This window comes from Panulirus ornatus, chromosome 65, assembly GCF_036320965.1.
Source record: "Panulirus ornatus isolate Po-2019 chromosome 65, ASM3632096v1, whole genome shotgun sequence".
Classification (NCBI taxonomy): domain Eukaryota; kingdom Metazoa; phylum Arthropoda; class Malacostraca; order Decapoda; family Palinuridae; genus Panulirus; species Panulirus ornatus.
Window position 1 is genome coordinate 2,056,105 of NC_092288.1, and position 15,761 is coordinate 2,071,865.

At 38.0% G+C, this 15,761-nt stretch overlaps 1 protein-coding gene across 1 annotated transcript in view; it reads right to left on the reverse strand.

Annotated features, from left to right (window-relative positions):
• Positions 1-12,369: 12,369 nt before the first annotated feature.
• The window catches only part of LOC139746659 (uncharacterized), a 38,660-nt gene continuing 35,268 nt past the window's right edge, over positions 12,370-15,761 (reverse strand). The window contains exon 11 of the mRNA XM_071658103.1: positions 12,370-15,212. Coding sequence (XP_071514204.1) covers positions 14,982-15,212 — 231 coding nt within the window. The 3' untranslated portion in view covers positions 12,370-14,981. The remainder of the gene's footprint in view (positions 15,213-15,761) is intronic.

Genomic DNA, 15,761 nt, shown 5'->3' on the forward strand with positions numbered 1-15,761 from the left:
ACTTAACTAATGCAGCTCATTCTTCGTAACTAGATTTTCCAGATGTGAGCACTATCTGGTCGCCTTGGCTTCTGGCAAAATGGTAGGAGCAATAAACAGGAGTCACAGGTAGAAAATTTAGGCAGAAACATAAGGTAGAGAATTCTACATAAAACAATTCAGCCCAGTTGCAACTCAAGTACATTGGTTTACACAAAATTCCAAATACATGCAAACTTGCCAACTTAATATCCATCATGAAACCTTTCAAACAAACTAACACCCTTATGTCCTATGCCATATATCACTGCTATCATCAATATCCAAACTCCTCAAAAACTGATCCATGTCAATCTACCAAACCATCCAACTCCAAACCACACAGCATGGCTTTATACCAAATTACTCCACTATAGGATGACCCACAAACCTCTTACATACAATACATCCTTGAAGGCTTCACCTAACTACAACTCCCCTTTTGCACAATAAAATGGCAAAAGACATCAACAAAGCAATCAATGCAGTCCCCAAACAAATCCTCACACACAGATGCTTGAGATTACCCTAAACAAACATGACAATTAGTTTCCCTGTGTCATAGATGGCTATCAAGCCAAAGTCATTCACAAAGGCTCCACCTCCCAAATCCTTAAGCTATACAATGGAGTTCCCAAAGGAGTAGATCTTTTTCCAATCCTCTTCAATCTATTCCTACATGATCTGTCACCTCCTGCAGACCACAATGCAAGTCCTCCTAAATGCAGATGACCTCATACTTACATCATAACACCATGACATTACTCAGGCAACAATAAACATGCAACACTGCATCACACAACTGGAGCATTGATTCACTAGAAACAATATGTTTGTATCCCCACAGATATCCACCATTCCCTTCTTAACCCCTCACAGACATGAATCCAACCTGCATAACTTAAACCATACTTGGTATGAAATATGAGAGACTTCAGATGTTCATTTCCTACATCACAAAAATACACAACAAAGCTATAAAAAAGTAAGCATCCCTAGTAAACATAAAGCACTTATTTCAGATAAAGAAAGAAAATCATCCCTTGGTGTCCTCTATAAACCATTCAACTAATCCACCCTAAACTGTAACTCGAAAGACAAGCCATTCACCCTGTCAAAAGCAAATATAACAAAGCTGCAAAGCACAAAATAATTCAGCATTCTGACCAATTATTAGCAACCTAACAACCAAAAACATCCAACACTTGTAAAAAAACAAAAATACCGGAATTTTTATACACGTGTACAACTGAAGTAGATAATTGCTAATATTACTACTTTATAGTTGTTAGTAAAGTCTCTTAATTTTTCGTACATTTTTGGTTCACAAGAGATGCCTCATCATTGTCCATCTGTATCTAAACATTCTTGACACTTGCAAACAACTGCTTTTCGTGCTGCAACATTATTTAGCCAAAAAGCATATTGTGATCTGCTCCTTGAGCTTTGCAATGATAGTAGATCTAGTACCATGGGGTGTATTCTTAAACACTCCCCAAAAGGTATAAATCTGAAGGTATGTCAGGAGAACGTGGAAGAAATTCCACCAAACCATGTGGTCCAATCGTAAGTCTTTCTCTTCAATGGTTAACATAATGGTACGTTTTACATAACAAAAGCATATGATGAGCTTAAAGACTTAACTAACTCAGGAGCAACACATGACAAAGATTTGGTAATGAATAAGCAGTTTCTCATTGCCTCTGAAATATTTAGAACTGGAAGCCTTGAATAGACACTGTCTACAATGAACTCTCCACAACTATTGTTGTCATAAAAACACAAGAATCTGTTTCAACCGTGGCAAGTGATACACATGAGTACATATCAATAATCTCATATCAAGACAGCCCTGCTCAACCATACACATCACACTGATGTCTTCATTTACATCAGTCTCCAGAGGGATGACACACATGATAATTCTTTAAAGGCATTGGTTTTAACTATGTGTGTTCTAAATCTAGGTGTCAAGGGTACCAAATTAACTGGAAAATGTATTGCCTATATAAAAAGAGGTAAAGAGCACTATCTTTCTCTCTTCAATTTGAAATCACTACTGGAAGGATTCTGACTTGTGCAAAAATTAAATCTAATCATAATGAATCTTCAAGAAAGCAGGTAACTAAGACTCAGAGGAAAAGAAACTGTGATCTTAGGAAAAGATACCAGAAGAAATATTTCAAAGCTTAGTAAGTTTTGTATTATGTGCAAAATAATTTGGGAAATCCTTTCAAATTATGAATACTTCATAAAAAAGGAGAAACATATGGGATTCAAATATCAGGCATCTTGCTTTTCCTCAGCATAGGTGAGACAGACAACTGCACTTGGTGGAGGAAAATGCATCAACTTGGAGCTCCCTAGTGTCCTCAGACTAGTGGTCACTGCACTGCATTTCAAAGAGAAATTCAGACCTGTGGCTCAAATGAGCATGTACCACTCATTTGGCTGGAAGTGCCTAATAGTATTCATACTGGTTATCAGATTTGCACAAGTGAGGAAACTCCATACATGACCAACCATATCTGCAGAGCTTTGATTCAGTCTGGTTTGTGGTTTCCAACAAATATATTTTTGAAATTTTAGCCAACTAGAAACCACTTTACCCCATGGTAGCTACATCAGATGTTGGATTGGCTTGAAATATGGAACCTTGATAAAGGACCTTTCAAAGATCATTTTTGCAAAGTTTTGGTTCAACGAAGTGATCTTTGTAGAGAATTAAGCTGCAAAAAGTTTACAGACAAGAGGACAACAGCCACTTACAGATGATTTTGGCCTGAGCATAAACAAAAGCTGTTGACTATAATCTTTAGACAGTTAAATGAGAAGATTAAACTATTTCTGTCTTTCTTCCCATGAAAGATGGGTCTGTCTGACAAGTTTGAGTATGAATTAAGTCTGCTGTTAGTTAAAACGGCAGGCATTCCGGTTGATTTAACCATATATTTCATGTGAGGCATACTCCGAAAAATTATGATCAACTTCTTCAGAATGCTTAGAATTTGGGAATATTAAAAATTCGATCCATTACTCACCACAATGATTATCTAATGAACTTTGACAAAGTCTCAATATTAACTTTCTTGTGTTAGACATGTTTTCTTGGTCAAGACTGAATTTCTAAGGCACTGATGACTTCTAAACTATGCAGAGTTATGTTGTTGCTCATTAGCCAGATGTAATGATCATGAGTGATTTCTGAACAAAACCAAATTTAAAAACCTTTCACTGCCTCAATCATCAATCCCAGGTAACACAACTGACAAACACAGCTTTGTTTCTCTTAACATATCTTCAAACAGTCAAAGCAAGATATCAAATATTTCTGACTGGAGCAATAACAAGAACAAAAGCCTCAGAAATGTCACCCTTACTCACTATACTTTCCTTTCTTTAAAGCCATAACTAAAGCTAAATAAAAATTCTCTGTAACAAAGTAAATGAGCACTGAATAGAATTGTCAAAAAGGAATGTACAAGAACACTTTGTTTATATCCTGCAGCTTGAAAGAGTATGTTGCTATAACAAGCCATGTAGCATTGCAAGAAGTGAAGTGTGTTCTCTGTCTTAACTAGTTGAAGGTTGTTCTCTGTCTCAACTGTACTTAAAGACATTTCAAACAAAAATAATTTTTCATTCCTGTTTGCAATTCCCTATGAGAGTGAGGGACGAAGTCAAAGGCAGTGTTTCTTTCAACTCATTTACCCAGAGCATAAAACATAAGATTGAGTTTTTACAAACCACAGAAAATTACAATCAATCTCTAAAGGATGTTTTAATAAAGGATGCTTGAGAATGATAGTCCTGAAGGAAGTTTTCAGGTAAGGTGGTTCCTGAAGCAGTGCTAAGAATCTCCTCTTCTATGACTGAGACTTTTGTCGACACTTAAGTGAATGAATGTTCTATATGTATATACAGATCATATATGAATTTTCTCTGCTAACAAAGTGCAACTCATGTCAATGTGAAACATACTTTTTCATATCCATACACTTGTTACCTTAGGTCATGCAAATCATGAAGGGTCAACTATATTTCTACCATGTTATTGCTGGTAGACATAGTCATTACAATCATATTTGTAATAAGTATGCAACATATCAGGTAGATTTGAAAATGCCTGTGGATGTGAGTGATAATGAAATAAATTTTTCTATGTTAAAAATTGCCAGCAGGAACAAGAGACTGATAGATGGATGAATAGTTTCAAATAAAAAAAAACGGTTCTTAAAGTTAATTTGATATCAGATTACAAAAACAGGTAAGAGACAGCATCTGGAAAGCTGAGTACAACAGAAAAAGCTGAGAAAGCAAATATAATTCTCCAAGAAAGACCCACACAGCAATATAAAGCAAATAATTAAGAGGTGATGATGGTTTGAAATCAAATCTAGCATTAGTAACATATCTAAATAGGTGGTTTAAAAGGCCCAAACTGATCATACAAATCTACTACCACATGTAATACGGATTTTCAAGGGAGAATCCCCCGCTCAGTATTATCCTCCTTCTAATGACAATTCACTTCCAAAAAATTCTTTTTACTTCGGTAACATCTCTTAATACACATAATTTTCATTCTTTTCTTATCTTAATTGTTCACTCTTTTGAAGGTGTAGCATGCTTTATTCAATTTTAATTCCAGAAAGAGTCCACTGAATTTGCATATACAAATAAATGCAAGAGGGGATGTTACAGGACTTCAGCTTTCTTGTAGCTATGCTGCGAGTGAAAAGGCACCTTAAGTGTGGTCAAACCATTAGAGTAAAACCTCGTCAAAGAACTTTTCACTCCAAAGAAGTCAATATTTTGGAAGCTACTGACAGTAGTACCACCTCAAAACTGCAGGAACCCCAAGAGAAGGGGTTTTGGGTTTACATATTTTTATCATACTTGTTCACTGTTTCCCACATCGGCAATGTAGCACCAGGAAAGAAGAAATGGCCTTATCACTTACATCCATACAATAGCTGTCATGTGTAATGATATGATGGCCACCTATCCACAACCAGACTCCACAGCCCTTTTCATGGTTTCCCAACTGCTTAATATGCCATGGTTTAGTCTGATTTGTGACAGCACATTGCCCTATATATACCTAATCACTCCAATTCATTTCATGCCATGGAAGCCTTTAATAGTTATGCAACCACTCAAAATCTTTTCCACACCATCCCTCCATCTCCAATTTGGTCTCTGCCTACTCCTTGTTCCATCCAATTCTGACACATATATCCCTCCATGTCAACCTCTCTTCACTCATTCTCTCCATATGTTTAAACCCTTTTGGTACAATCTCTTCAGCTCTCTCAACCATGCTCATCTCACAGTGACACCTCTCTTATCCTACCATTTACTTGATCAACTCTCCTTACACCACATATTCTTCTCAAACACTTAATTTCCAACACATTTACATTGTCAGGAACAATATACCTTCAAACTTGCCCCTCTTTGTTCTTCCAGATAATGACCTCTCTTTCCAAACATTCTTCATTATGCCTTAGATCTTTGCCCTCTCACCTATTCTTTGGCTCACTTTAGCTTCCATGGTTCCATTCCCAATTATATCCACTCCCAAGTATCCAAACAAGTCACTTCTTCCAAGCTTTCTCCACTTAAACTCTTACCCCAGCTCACCTGTCTCTCTGCATTGTTAACCTAATAACCTTGCTTGTAATTACATTTACTCTCAGCTTCCTCCTTTCACACACTCTCCAAAACTCAAACACCAACTTCTGAATTTTCTCACTCAAATCTGTCACCAGCACTGTCATCAGTAAACAGTGACTGATTCATCTATCAAGCCCTCCCTCCCCCTATGAGACTGCAGACCTACCCCTCTCCCCAAAATCCTGATTCACCATCCCTTACCACTCCATCCATAAACAGATTCAAAAGCCATCGTGATATCACCCACCCTTGCTGCAGAACCAACTTCACCAAGAACCTACTATCATACATGCTTTGCCCTCTTGATAAAAACTCCTCATGGCTTTCAACAGCTTCTGTCCCACACCATATATTCATAACAGCTCCTACAAGGCATCTCTATCAACCATATCATATTCTTTCTCCAGGTCCACAAATGCCACATATAAATACTTTTGCTTCTATAAGTATTTCTCACACAAATTCTTCAATGAAAAAACCTGATCCACACATCCTCTACTACTCCACAAACCACATTGTTCCTCCCCAATCTGATGCTTTCTGCGAGCCACCACTCTCTCACTCACTATTCTCCAAAACAATTTGCACAACAGACTTACACACCTGTAATTCGAACATTCCCCTTTGTCCACCTTATCTTTATACAAAAGTACACTACAGGCATCCTGCCAATCCTTAGACACCTCACCCAGATCCATACATACACTGGGAATCCTAACTAACCAATAAGTAAAACAGTCATCCCATTTCTTAAGAAATTCAACTGCAAAACCATCCACAACAGAAACCTTGATACATTTCATCTTATGCTAAGCTTTCACTTCTGTATTCACCAAACCACATGCCATGAATCTCACTGCATTAATCCCCCGACCCAAATAAACACATCTGCCATCCTATCATCAAACATACTCAATAATCCCTTAAAATTACTGACTCGCATTTCCTCTTCCCATCCTTTCTGCTTGCTACCACTTCTCCAATGTTCCCATTTGTTCCCTTGTTTTTCTTAAACCATCAACCTCCTCCCAAAACATTTTCTTATTCTCCCCAAACAAACCTATAGTAAGCTAAATGTCAGGAAGAGAAAGTTTGTGTCAACCATATAACAAAAGCTGTATGGGGAACGATAAAGTCCATACTGACACATGGGAATGATATATATTTTTTTTTTTTCTTTTTTTTTTATACTTTGTCGCTGTCTCCCGCGTTTGCGAGGTAGCGCAAGGAAACAGACGAAAGAAATGGCCCAACCCCCCCCCCCCATACACATGTACATACACACGTCCACACACGCAAATATATATACCTACACAGCTTTCCATGGTTTACCCCAGACGCTTCACATGCCTTGATTCACTCCACTGACAGCACGTCAACCCCTGTATACCACATCGCTCCAATTCACTCTATTCCTTGCCCTCCTTACACCCTCCTGCATGTTCAGGCCCCGATCACACAAAATCTTTTTCACTCCATCTTTCCACCTCCAATTTGGTCTCCCTCTTCTCCTCGTTCCCTCCACCTCCGACACATATATCCTCTTGGTCAATCTTTCCTCACTCATTCTCTCCATGTGCCCAAACCATTTCAAAACACCCTCTTCTGCTCTCTCAACCACGCTCTTTTTATTTCCACACATCTCTCTTACCCTTACGTTACTTACTCAATCAAACCACCTCACACCACACATTGTCCTCAAACATCTCATTTCCAGCACATCCATCCTCCTGCGCACAACTCTATCCATAGCCCACGCCTCGCAACCATACAACATTGTTGGAACCACTATTCCTTCAAACATACCCATTTTTGCTTTCCGAGATAATGTTCTCGACTTCCACACATTCTTCAAGGCTCCCAAAATTTTCGCCCCCTCCCCCACCCTATGATCCACTTCCGCTTCCATGGTTCCATCCGCTGACAGATCCACTCCCAGATATCTAAAACACTTCACTTCCTCCAGTTTTTCTCCATTCAAAGTCACCTCCCAATTGACTTGACCCTCAACCCTACTGTACCTAATAACCTTGCTCTTATTCACATTTACTCTTAACTTTCTTCTTCCACACACTTTACCAAACTCAGTCACCAGCTTCTGCAGTTTCTCACATGAATCAGCCACCAGCGCTGTATCATCAGCGAACAACAACTGACTCACTTCCCAAGCTCTCTCATCCCCAACAGACTTCATACTTGCCCCTCTTTCCAAAACTCTTGCATTTACCTCCCTAACAACCCCATCCATAAACAAATTAAACAACCATGGAGACATCACACACCCCTGCCGCAAACCTACATTCACTGAGAACCAATCACTTTCCTCTCTTCCTACACGTACACATGCCTTACATCCTCGATAAAAACTTTTCACTGCTTCTAACAACTTTCCTCCCACACCATATATTCTTAATACCTTCCACAGAGCATCTCTATCAACTCTATCATATGCCTTCTTCAGATCCATAAATGCTACATACAAATCCATTTGCTTTTCTAAGTATTTCTCACATACATTCTTCAAAGCAAACACCTGATCCACACATCCTCTACCACTTCTGAAACCACACTGCTCTTCCCCAATCTGATGCTCTGTACATGCCTTCGCCCTCTCAATCAATACCCTCCCATATAATTTACCAGGAATACTCAACAAACTTATACCTCTGTAATTTGAGCACTCACTCTTATCCCCTTTGCCTTTGTACAATGGCACTATGCACGCATTCCGCCAATCCTCAGGCACCTCACCATGAGTCATACATACATTAAATAACCTCACCAACCAGTCAACAATGCAGTCACCCCCTTTATTTAATCACCAGTTAATTATTTTTATCTGTCAATCCTCACAAGAAATAAACATGGACTTAGCCTCCCTATAACTTGCAATTAAAATTATTGACAGATGACCCATGCAGGGTATTTCTAATCATCCATGATCTTAACTCTATTCCTGTTAACACAATGACCCATGCAGGGTATTTCTAATCATCCATGATCTTAACTCTATTCCTGTTAACACAGAGATAATAAAGGGGCTATCACCTCTATCATATACACTGGACACATTTGTCAAGAGAGTAAAACTGAAGAAAGTCTTTAAATTCTGTATCACAGTCATTGTATCTTTCTAATCTTATTATTTAAGATAGACATTCCATCTCACATTTACATTTGCCAATTAAACTGAACCTGTTACCATTATAGTCATGTTAAACAATGTTTTTCATCATTATGAAGACAACATTATATCTCCGAGATGTCTTCATTTTATCCCACTTCTCACTAAAAATCCTACCCTGAGTTACTGTAACTATACTAATGAAAATATTTCATGTAGAATCTTTAATAACAATGAAAGGCTCAACTCAAGAACAGAAGTACAGATTAGTACAGTTCACTGTGATACTCACCTTTCTAACTTCAAACCTGACGCTTCCTCCAAGCAACCTTGCAAGCACACAGTTTTCCCACTGTAGAAATTTCTCTACAGAAGTTAACAGCTTCATTCAACCAAGTTTCACTTATGTTCCCTTAAACCTCTCTAACACGGATATTCCTTTAAGAAAAGTAATGTCATGAACAGGATAAATTTTGAATCCAGTCATGTACATACAAAGCTACACATGCAATTCCTGGATTATAAAGGCACCAAAATTCAAGTTTCAAAGAGTAATCCTAAATATAAAAGGTAGTTACTAAGATACCCTGAGAGTCTACTACCGATATCTACTTCAGGTCTACTTTTACTGTGGACCATCCTACCAATTTATCATCCACTAATTCTCTAATTAACTGGATTATGATTTATGTCTCTAAAGCTTTGGAAAAGTACACTGAAAAAGTCCTATGGTCAATAAAACTCCACAAATATCAATAACCTTCAGTGTCAATCTATCATTAATGCCATTCCCATTTCCATGGGGTAAACCAAGTACTGGTGAACTGCTTGGATGACATATGCAGGAGCATAATGCTCAAGGTGAGTGAGAGACATTTTTCTTTTTAGTTTTTGAAAGATGCACATCACAGTGTAATATGAATGGATCTGAAAAGGTCAAGGACTGAATGCTGTGGTTAACATATTTGGAGTACACGTTAGTAAAGATGATAGTTGTAAAGTTGGAGTTGTGAGTTCAGTCATGCAAGGGAGAAAAATTGAAGATGCACAGAAAGCTTTAGTGAATGAAAAGTGTGTAGACTGTGATAAAGTTTGCATGAAGGAATAATTGTCCCAGTTCTTGTATATGGATGCAAAATCCAAGTCTGTAGATTCAGGATTGATAAAACATAAGGGTAACAGAGACAATGCGTGGAGAAATTGTAAGGATGGCTCATGAATGAATGTCTTTTAGGATGATATGGTTGTCAAGAACATGATGTATACAGCTCACTTATCAACATCATTCATAGTGGTACAGTTAAAGGACAAGCAGGAAAGGTAAAGAGAACTGAAATTTGGTTGGATGCAGAGAGACATGATCATGGTTGGTGATATTTCAGAGAAGAATGTCAGGTGAGTGGTTCAGAAATGAATGCAGAGGCAGCATTTCGTAAATGGTATAAAGGTGGTATAAAATGAGATGATGGTCTCACTTGATGAACCACTTTAGTGTTCAAAGAGGTAAAAATCATTTATAAAAGTTTATGTTGATTTTAACACAATCAGAATAAGTTAAAAATGTTTATGAATGATCTCCAAGTTAGTATATGCCTGATCCACTCTATAGTTATGGGAGTAAGTTTAATTGGGGGGGGGATGCTATTTCATGTGTGGTGGGGTGGATGGAGGCAGCAAGTATGAATATATACATGTGTATATATGTATATTTCTGTGTATGCATATGTATGTATACGTTGAAATATATATGTATGTATACGTGAGTGTAGGGACGTTTATGTATATACATATGTATGTGGGTGGGTTGGGCCATTCCTTATCTGTTTCCTTATGCTACCTCGCTGATACGGGAGATGGCGATTAAGAATGATAAATAAATAAATAAATAAATAAATGAATAAATAAATATACATATAGGGGGAAGTAAGTTTGAATGGAAAAAACTGGTGGAAGTGAAGTGCTTTAGATATCTGGGAGTGAATTTAGCAGCGGATGGAACCATGGAAGCGGAAGTGAGTCACAGGATGGGGTGAAAGTTCTGGGAGAATTGAAGAATGTGTGGAGGGCGAGAACGTTATCTCGGAAAGAAAAAATGGGGATGTTTGAAGGAATAGTGGTTCCAACAATGTTATATGGTTGTGAGGCATGGGCTATAGATAGGGTTGTGCAGAAGAGGGAGGATGTGGTGGAAATGAAATGTTTGAGGACAATATGTGGTGTGGGGTGGTTTGATTAAATAAGTGATGAAAGGGTATGAGAGATGTGTGGTAATAAAGAGAGTGTGGTTGAGAAAGCAGAAGAGGGTGTATTGAAATGGTTTGGTCACATGGAGATAATGAGTGAGAGAAGATTGACAAAGAGGATATATGTGTCTGAGGTTGAGGGAACGAGGAGAAGTGGGAGACCAAACTGGAGGTGGAAGGATGGAGTGAAAAAGATTTTGAGCGATCAGGGCCTGAACATGCAGGAGGGTGAAAGGCGTGCAAGAAACAGAGTGAATTGGAACGATGTGGTATACTGGGGCAACGTGCTGTCAATGGATTGAACCAGGGCATGTGAAGCGTCTTGGCTAAACAATCGAAAGTTTTGTTGGGCCTGGATGTGGAAAGGGAGCTGTGGTTTCGGTGCATTATACATGATAACTAGAGACTGAGTGTGAACAAATGTGGCCTTTGTTGTCTTTTCTTAATGCTATCTCGTGCATGCGTGTGGGGGGAGGGGGGTTGTCATTTCATGTCTGGCGGGGTGGCGACGGGAATGAATAAAGGCAGCAAGAATGAATTATGTACATGTGTATATATGAATATGTCTGTGTATGTATACATATGCATACAGTGAAATATATAAGTATGTATATGTGCGTGTGTGGACGTGTATGTATATACATGTGTATGAGGGTGGGTTGGGCCATTCTTTCGTGTGTTTCCTTGCGCTACCTCGCTAACGCGGGAGACAGCGACAAAGCAAAATTTTTTAATTTTCCAAAAGAGGAACAGATAAGGGGGCCAAGTGAGGATATTCCCCCAAAGGCTCAGTCCTCTGTTCTTAACGCTACCTCACTAATGTGGGAAATGGCGAATAGAGTGAAAAAAAAAATATGTACATAAATCCTCTCAATTCACTCAAGCACAACTTTAACCCATGAACTTCCAATTCTGTGAGTGCTTCTTGTATTTTTCTTTGTATAATACCTTGATTTATCAAGTTAGACTATTATTTGTTCACACCACCTTTAATGGCAAAACACTTCCATGGTATTCATCCCAAACCATGTTCTAGCATCACTGCAAGCAGTTCCCTTACTGCTTCCATCCAACCATCTCTTCCACAGTCCTCTTCCTATACATTCACCTTTTAATGATCTCTTCACATTAAACATCCTTCTCTTCTTAACTGTATCCTCCTAATTTTAAACATACTTCCCAAATTAACCAGCCTTTCTGCAATTATTTTCTACCTTATCATGTCCTATATAAACTTGGGCTTTATATGCACACATCAAAAATAGGACTAGTATTCCATGCAAGTTCTTGCACACTGTACTCAGATTTTTCTTTTTTTATGCTTCAGCTCAACTCCAATTTTTCTCCCTTGCACGACTTTTCTCTCAAATTTACCTTTTTCTCTATAATCCTCACTAGGACTTCCATGACTACAACATCCACATCCACAGCTTCCTGATCTTCACCATTAATGCTATTACTGTGACATCCCAACTCTTTCAAAAACTAGACACTATCAGAAGCCTACTACTACATACATCATCAAAGCAACCCAATGCTTTCTATCACTCAGTTAACAAAAGAGTATCATCTGGATACAACAATCAAAGCAACTTTCACTTTGTTTCACACATACCTTTTGCACCACCACATTTACTTCAAACCACTTATGCATAATTTTCTCTTACAAATGCCTTTCATCATTTCAAAAGCTCTTAAGAATATTCATATGTCATCCATATGCGTCACATAGAGCTGATCAACTCATAGTACTAAATTTTTCTGCAATAAAAACCATAACCTGTCTGAGCTTGGACTCTTTTCATTCAAATACTGAATAGCATCAGCCCAAAAATTTGAATGTTCTCTTTACACATTTTCTCAGCTTTCCCTTCTTTGTGAGGCTGCATCAAAAAAGGAGACAGGCACCATTATTACTTAAATCCAAAACCAGGATGTGTATCTACTACATATCTATATCTCTGATACCTGTCCCCTTCGTAACTCCCTCAAGGGGTTGCCACGGCAAAAAGTGTCTCCAAAACTGGTGACCTCCAATGTCACTTCCAAATCTTTAGTGCTTCACCCATAACAGGCCACTTGCAAAGGGTAACTCTAGCATAGCATTTTCAGTGGCCCCTACACACTGTTGCTACCTACTTCTACCTAATACTCCAAACTGCTAATACTACTACTCTAGCTAATGCTCCATCTAACGTTCCTACTTCCTACTTTTGCTAATATATCTACCTAATGCACCTACCATTTTGCTAAAGGGCAAGGCAACTGCATTACACTCACCACAGGATATTCTAGTTATGAAGAATGAGTTGTGCGAGTTGATCGTTGTCAAGTATCATGTATGACAAGAATAGATTGTGTTTATGGATAGATTGCCAGTAGTCCACATGTGAGAGAGGCAGAAAGAAAAGACAGCTACCTGGGTAAGAGGAGTGCAACTTGACAACCACTACAGTACTGGCTCACAACATAGCCATCACTAACCCTCCTGAAACCCAAGTAGATAGCACACTATAGATAAGTAAAGAATGCTAACATTTAACAGGTATACAGGTTAAAGACTATGCTGAGTTTATGAACAAAAGAAAGGATAATAATCATGGGCAAAACTAGTAAAAGCCCTAAGAATGTAAAAAAAATCACATTTGAGTGGTAAATCTCTGTGCCTTGGATGCACACAGAAATGCTCCAAAGGTAAAAATGAATTAAACTCCTTACTCGTTTTACTCCTCTTTGGCTATAATCACACCCCAGCACCATGTACTGGTCTGCTACACTCTCTCAAACTTTATACATATGTTAAAAGTGCCATATCTATTTCTCTCTGGTTACCAATTCATCAAATTTGAATGTTCTCTATTTGTTCCAGTTACTGCCTCCTACTTGTACTTTTTCCTGTTGTATATGGCATGCTTACCACAGCTTTCTTTCTTCTTTTCAAAAAATCCCAATGCTTAGAGCTAGCAAGTGGTGATGATCTCCACACAATAATCGAACCAACTAGTAAAATCCTAATGTATATGTTGTGCACTTAGTTTTCGACACTTAAAAGCACAAGAATGGGGTGATAATCAAAATGTCTTTGGAAGATTCTAACCATACTTCCCATCTCTGAATGCAGAAAAAGGGGATATACAATATGGCTAAAGTGATATTAATGACTGAAGTGAGGGGTACCACATAAAGAGGTGGATAAATAAACATAAGTGAAACAAGATGCAGGCGAGTTGGGTACAAGTGAAAATAAATGTACAGTGTACTGTGATGATCAACATGAATGAATAAGGTTTAAGTGCAGCATACCTTAATTATGGTAAGAAATATGAAATAATGGAGTTAGTAAATGTCTATGCCTTTTGTCCAGATGTCACACAATCACAACCACAAGGCACAGTGTAGTCTGTATCAAAGAGGCTTGTTTAACTGCAGTACCATATTTCCTTTAATCATATCTTAGCTTAAAATGTAAAGACATGTATAAACATATAAATAATGTGTGCATTAGCCTTTGGGCCTGAGATCACTCCCTATGAAATGGGATATACAATACAATCTGTCTGTGTTCCTTCTTTGACTTGAGGAATGTATAAACTGGCATGTCAATCTCTTCTTCCAGCTGCCACCTTAATCTGTTCAATAAACTCATTCGAGGCTTCAGAATTTGCATTAGTTTTTCTGTCATTCAAAATAAAAAAAATATAATCTTTGCAGCAAAAACATTTTGTTCCCAAACCATCATCAGATTAGATGTCAGCATATCACTGCAGTTTTCCCTTCACCATAATTACAATTCTTTAATCTAACATGATGAAGTCTATGTAATGTGTCCATTTATAAAAAATTCTTATTTGTTTCAGCCTAAGTAGAAACAGACAGCATACTAAAAAAAGATCAGTGCAAATTATCACTGCTAAAACTCATGATGAGCCCTCACTTTTTGCTTCATCATCTTCATTGCTTAGATGACCTTCATCTCCATTTTTGCAAGAAAGATGGTCTTCTTGTGAGGACTGAGGTCGAGTACTAACAGGCGGTGGAGTGGCAGTGCCCCCTTCACTTCCTAATTCTCCTCGCACCATTTTTTCCAAGACAATTCTTGATGCTTTTTCAGAGACATCTAAGGTCTTTAAGAAAAACTGGCGACAAACCTGTAAAACCCCATACAAATGAGTTAATGAGTTTTGGAAATAAGTATCTTAACACAAGACTGTCCAAAAATACACAATGCATAGGGATGTAGAAGCAGGTTACAGGAAAGGAATAGCATTGTGAAATTAAAGCTTCTGACAATTGGCTGAGAAAAAGAAAGAAAGAAGGGGAGGAAAAGCTGAACCATCTGGAAAATAATTATGAAGAGAAAGCATTGGATGAAGAATATGAAGTCTTAAAGACTAAAGAAGATGGTACATGTGCATAAAAGAACAAATGAGGATCCAGGGAAATGGGTGATTAAACCATTAGGAAAACTTAAAAAAATAACTTGAAGAGGTTTACATCCACTACAAGGTCAGAGTGGAAGGTAAAAGTGAACTAGATAATTCTGGGAGAATAACTGTGACAGAGAAAAACTGGCATTATTTCTACTTAAAACCATTCCTTAAATGTTTCTCAGTATAGGAAGAGCTTTATTATCCATTATTTGCTTGACAATGATGATGCTGGATATATAAAAATGCTGGCTACATGAGAGATTACCC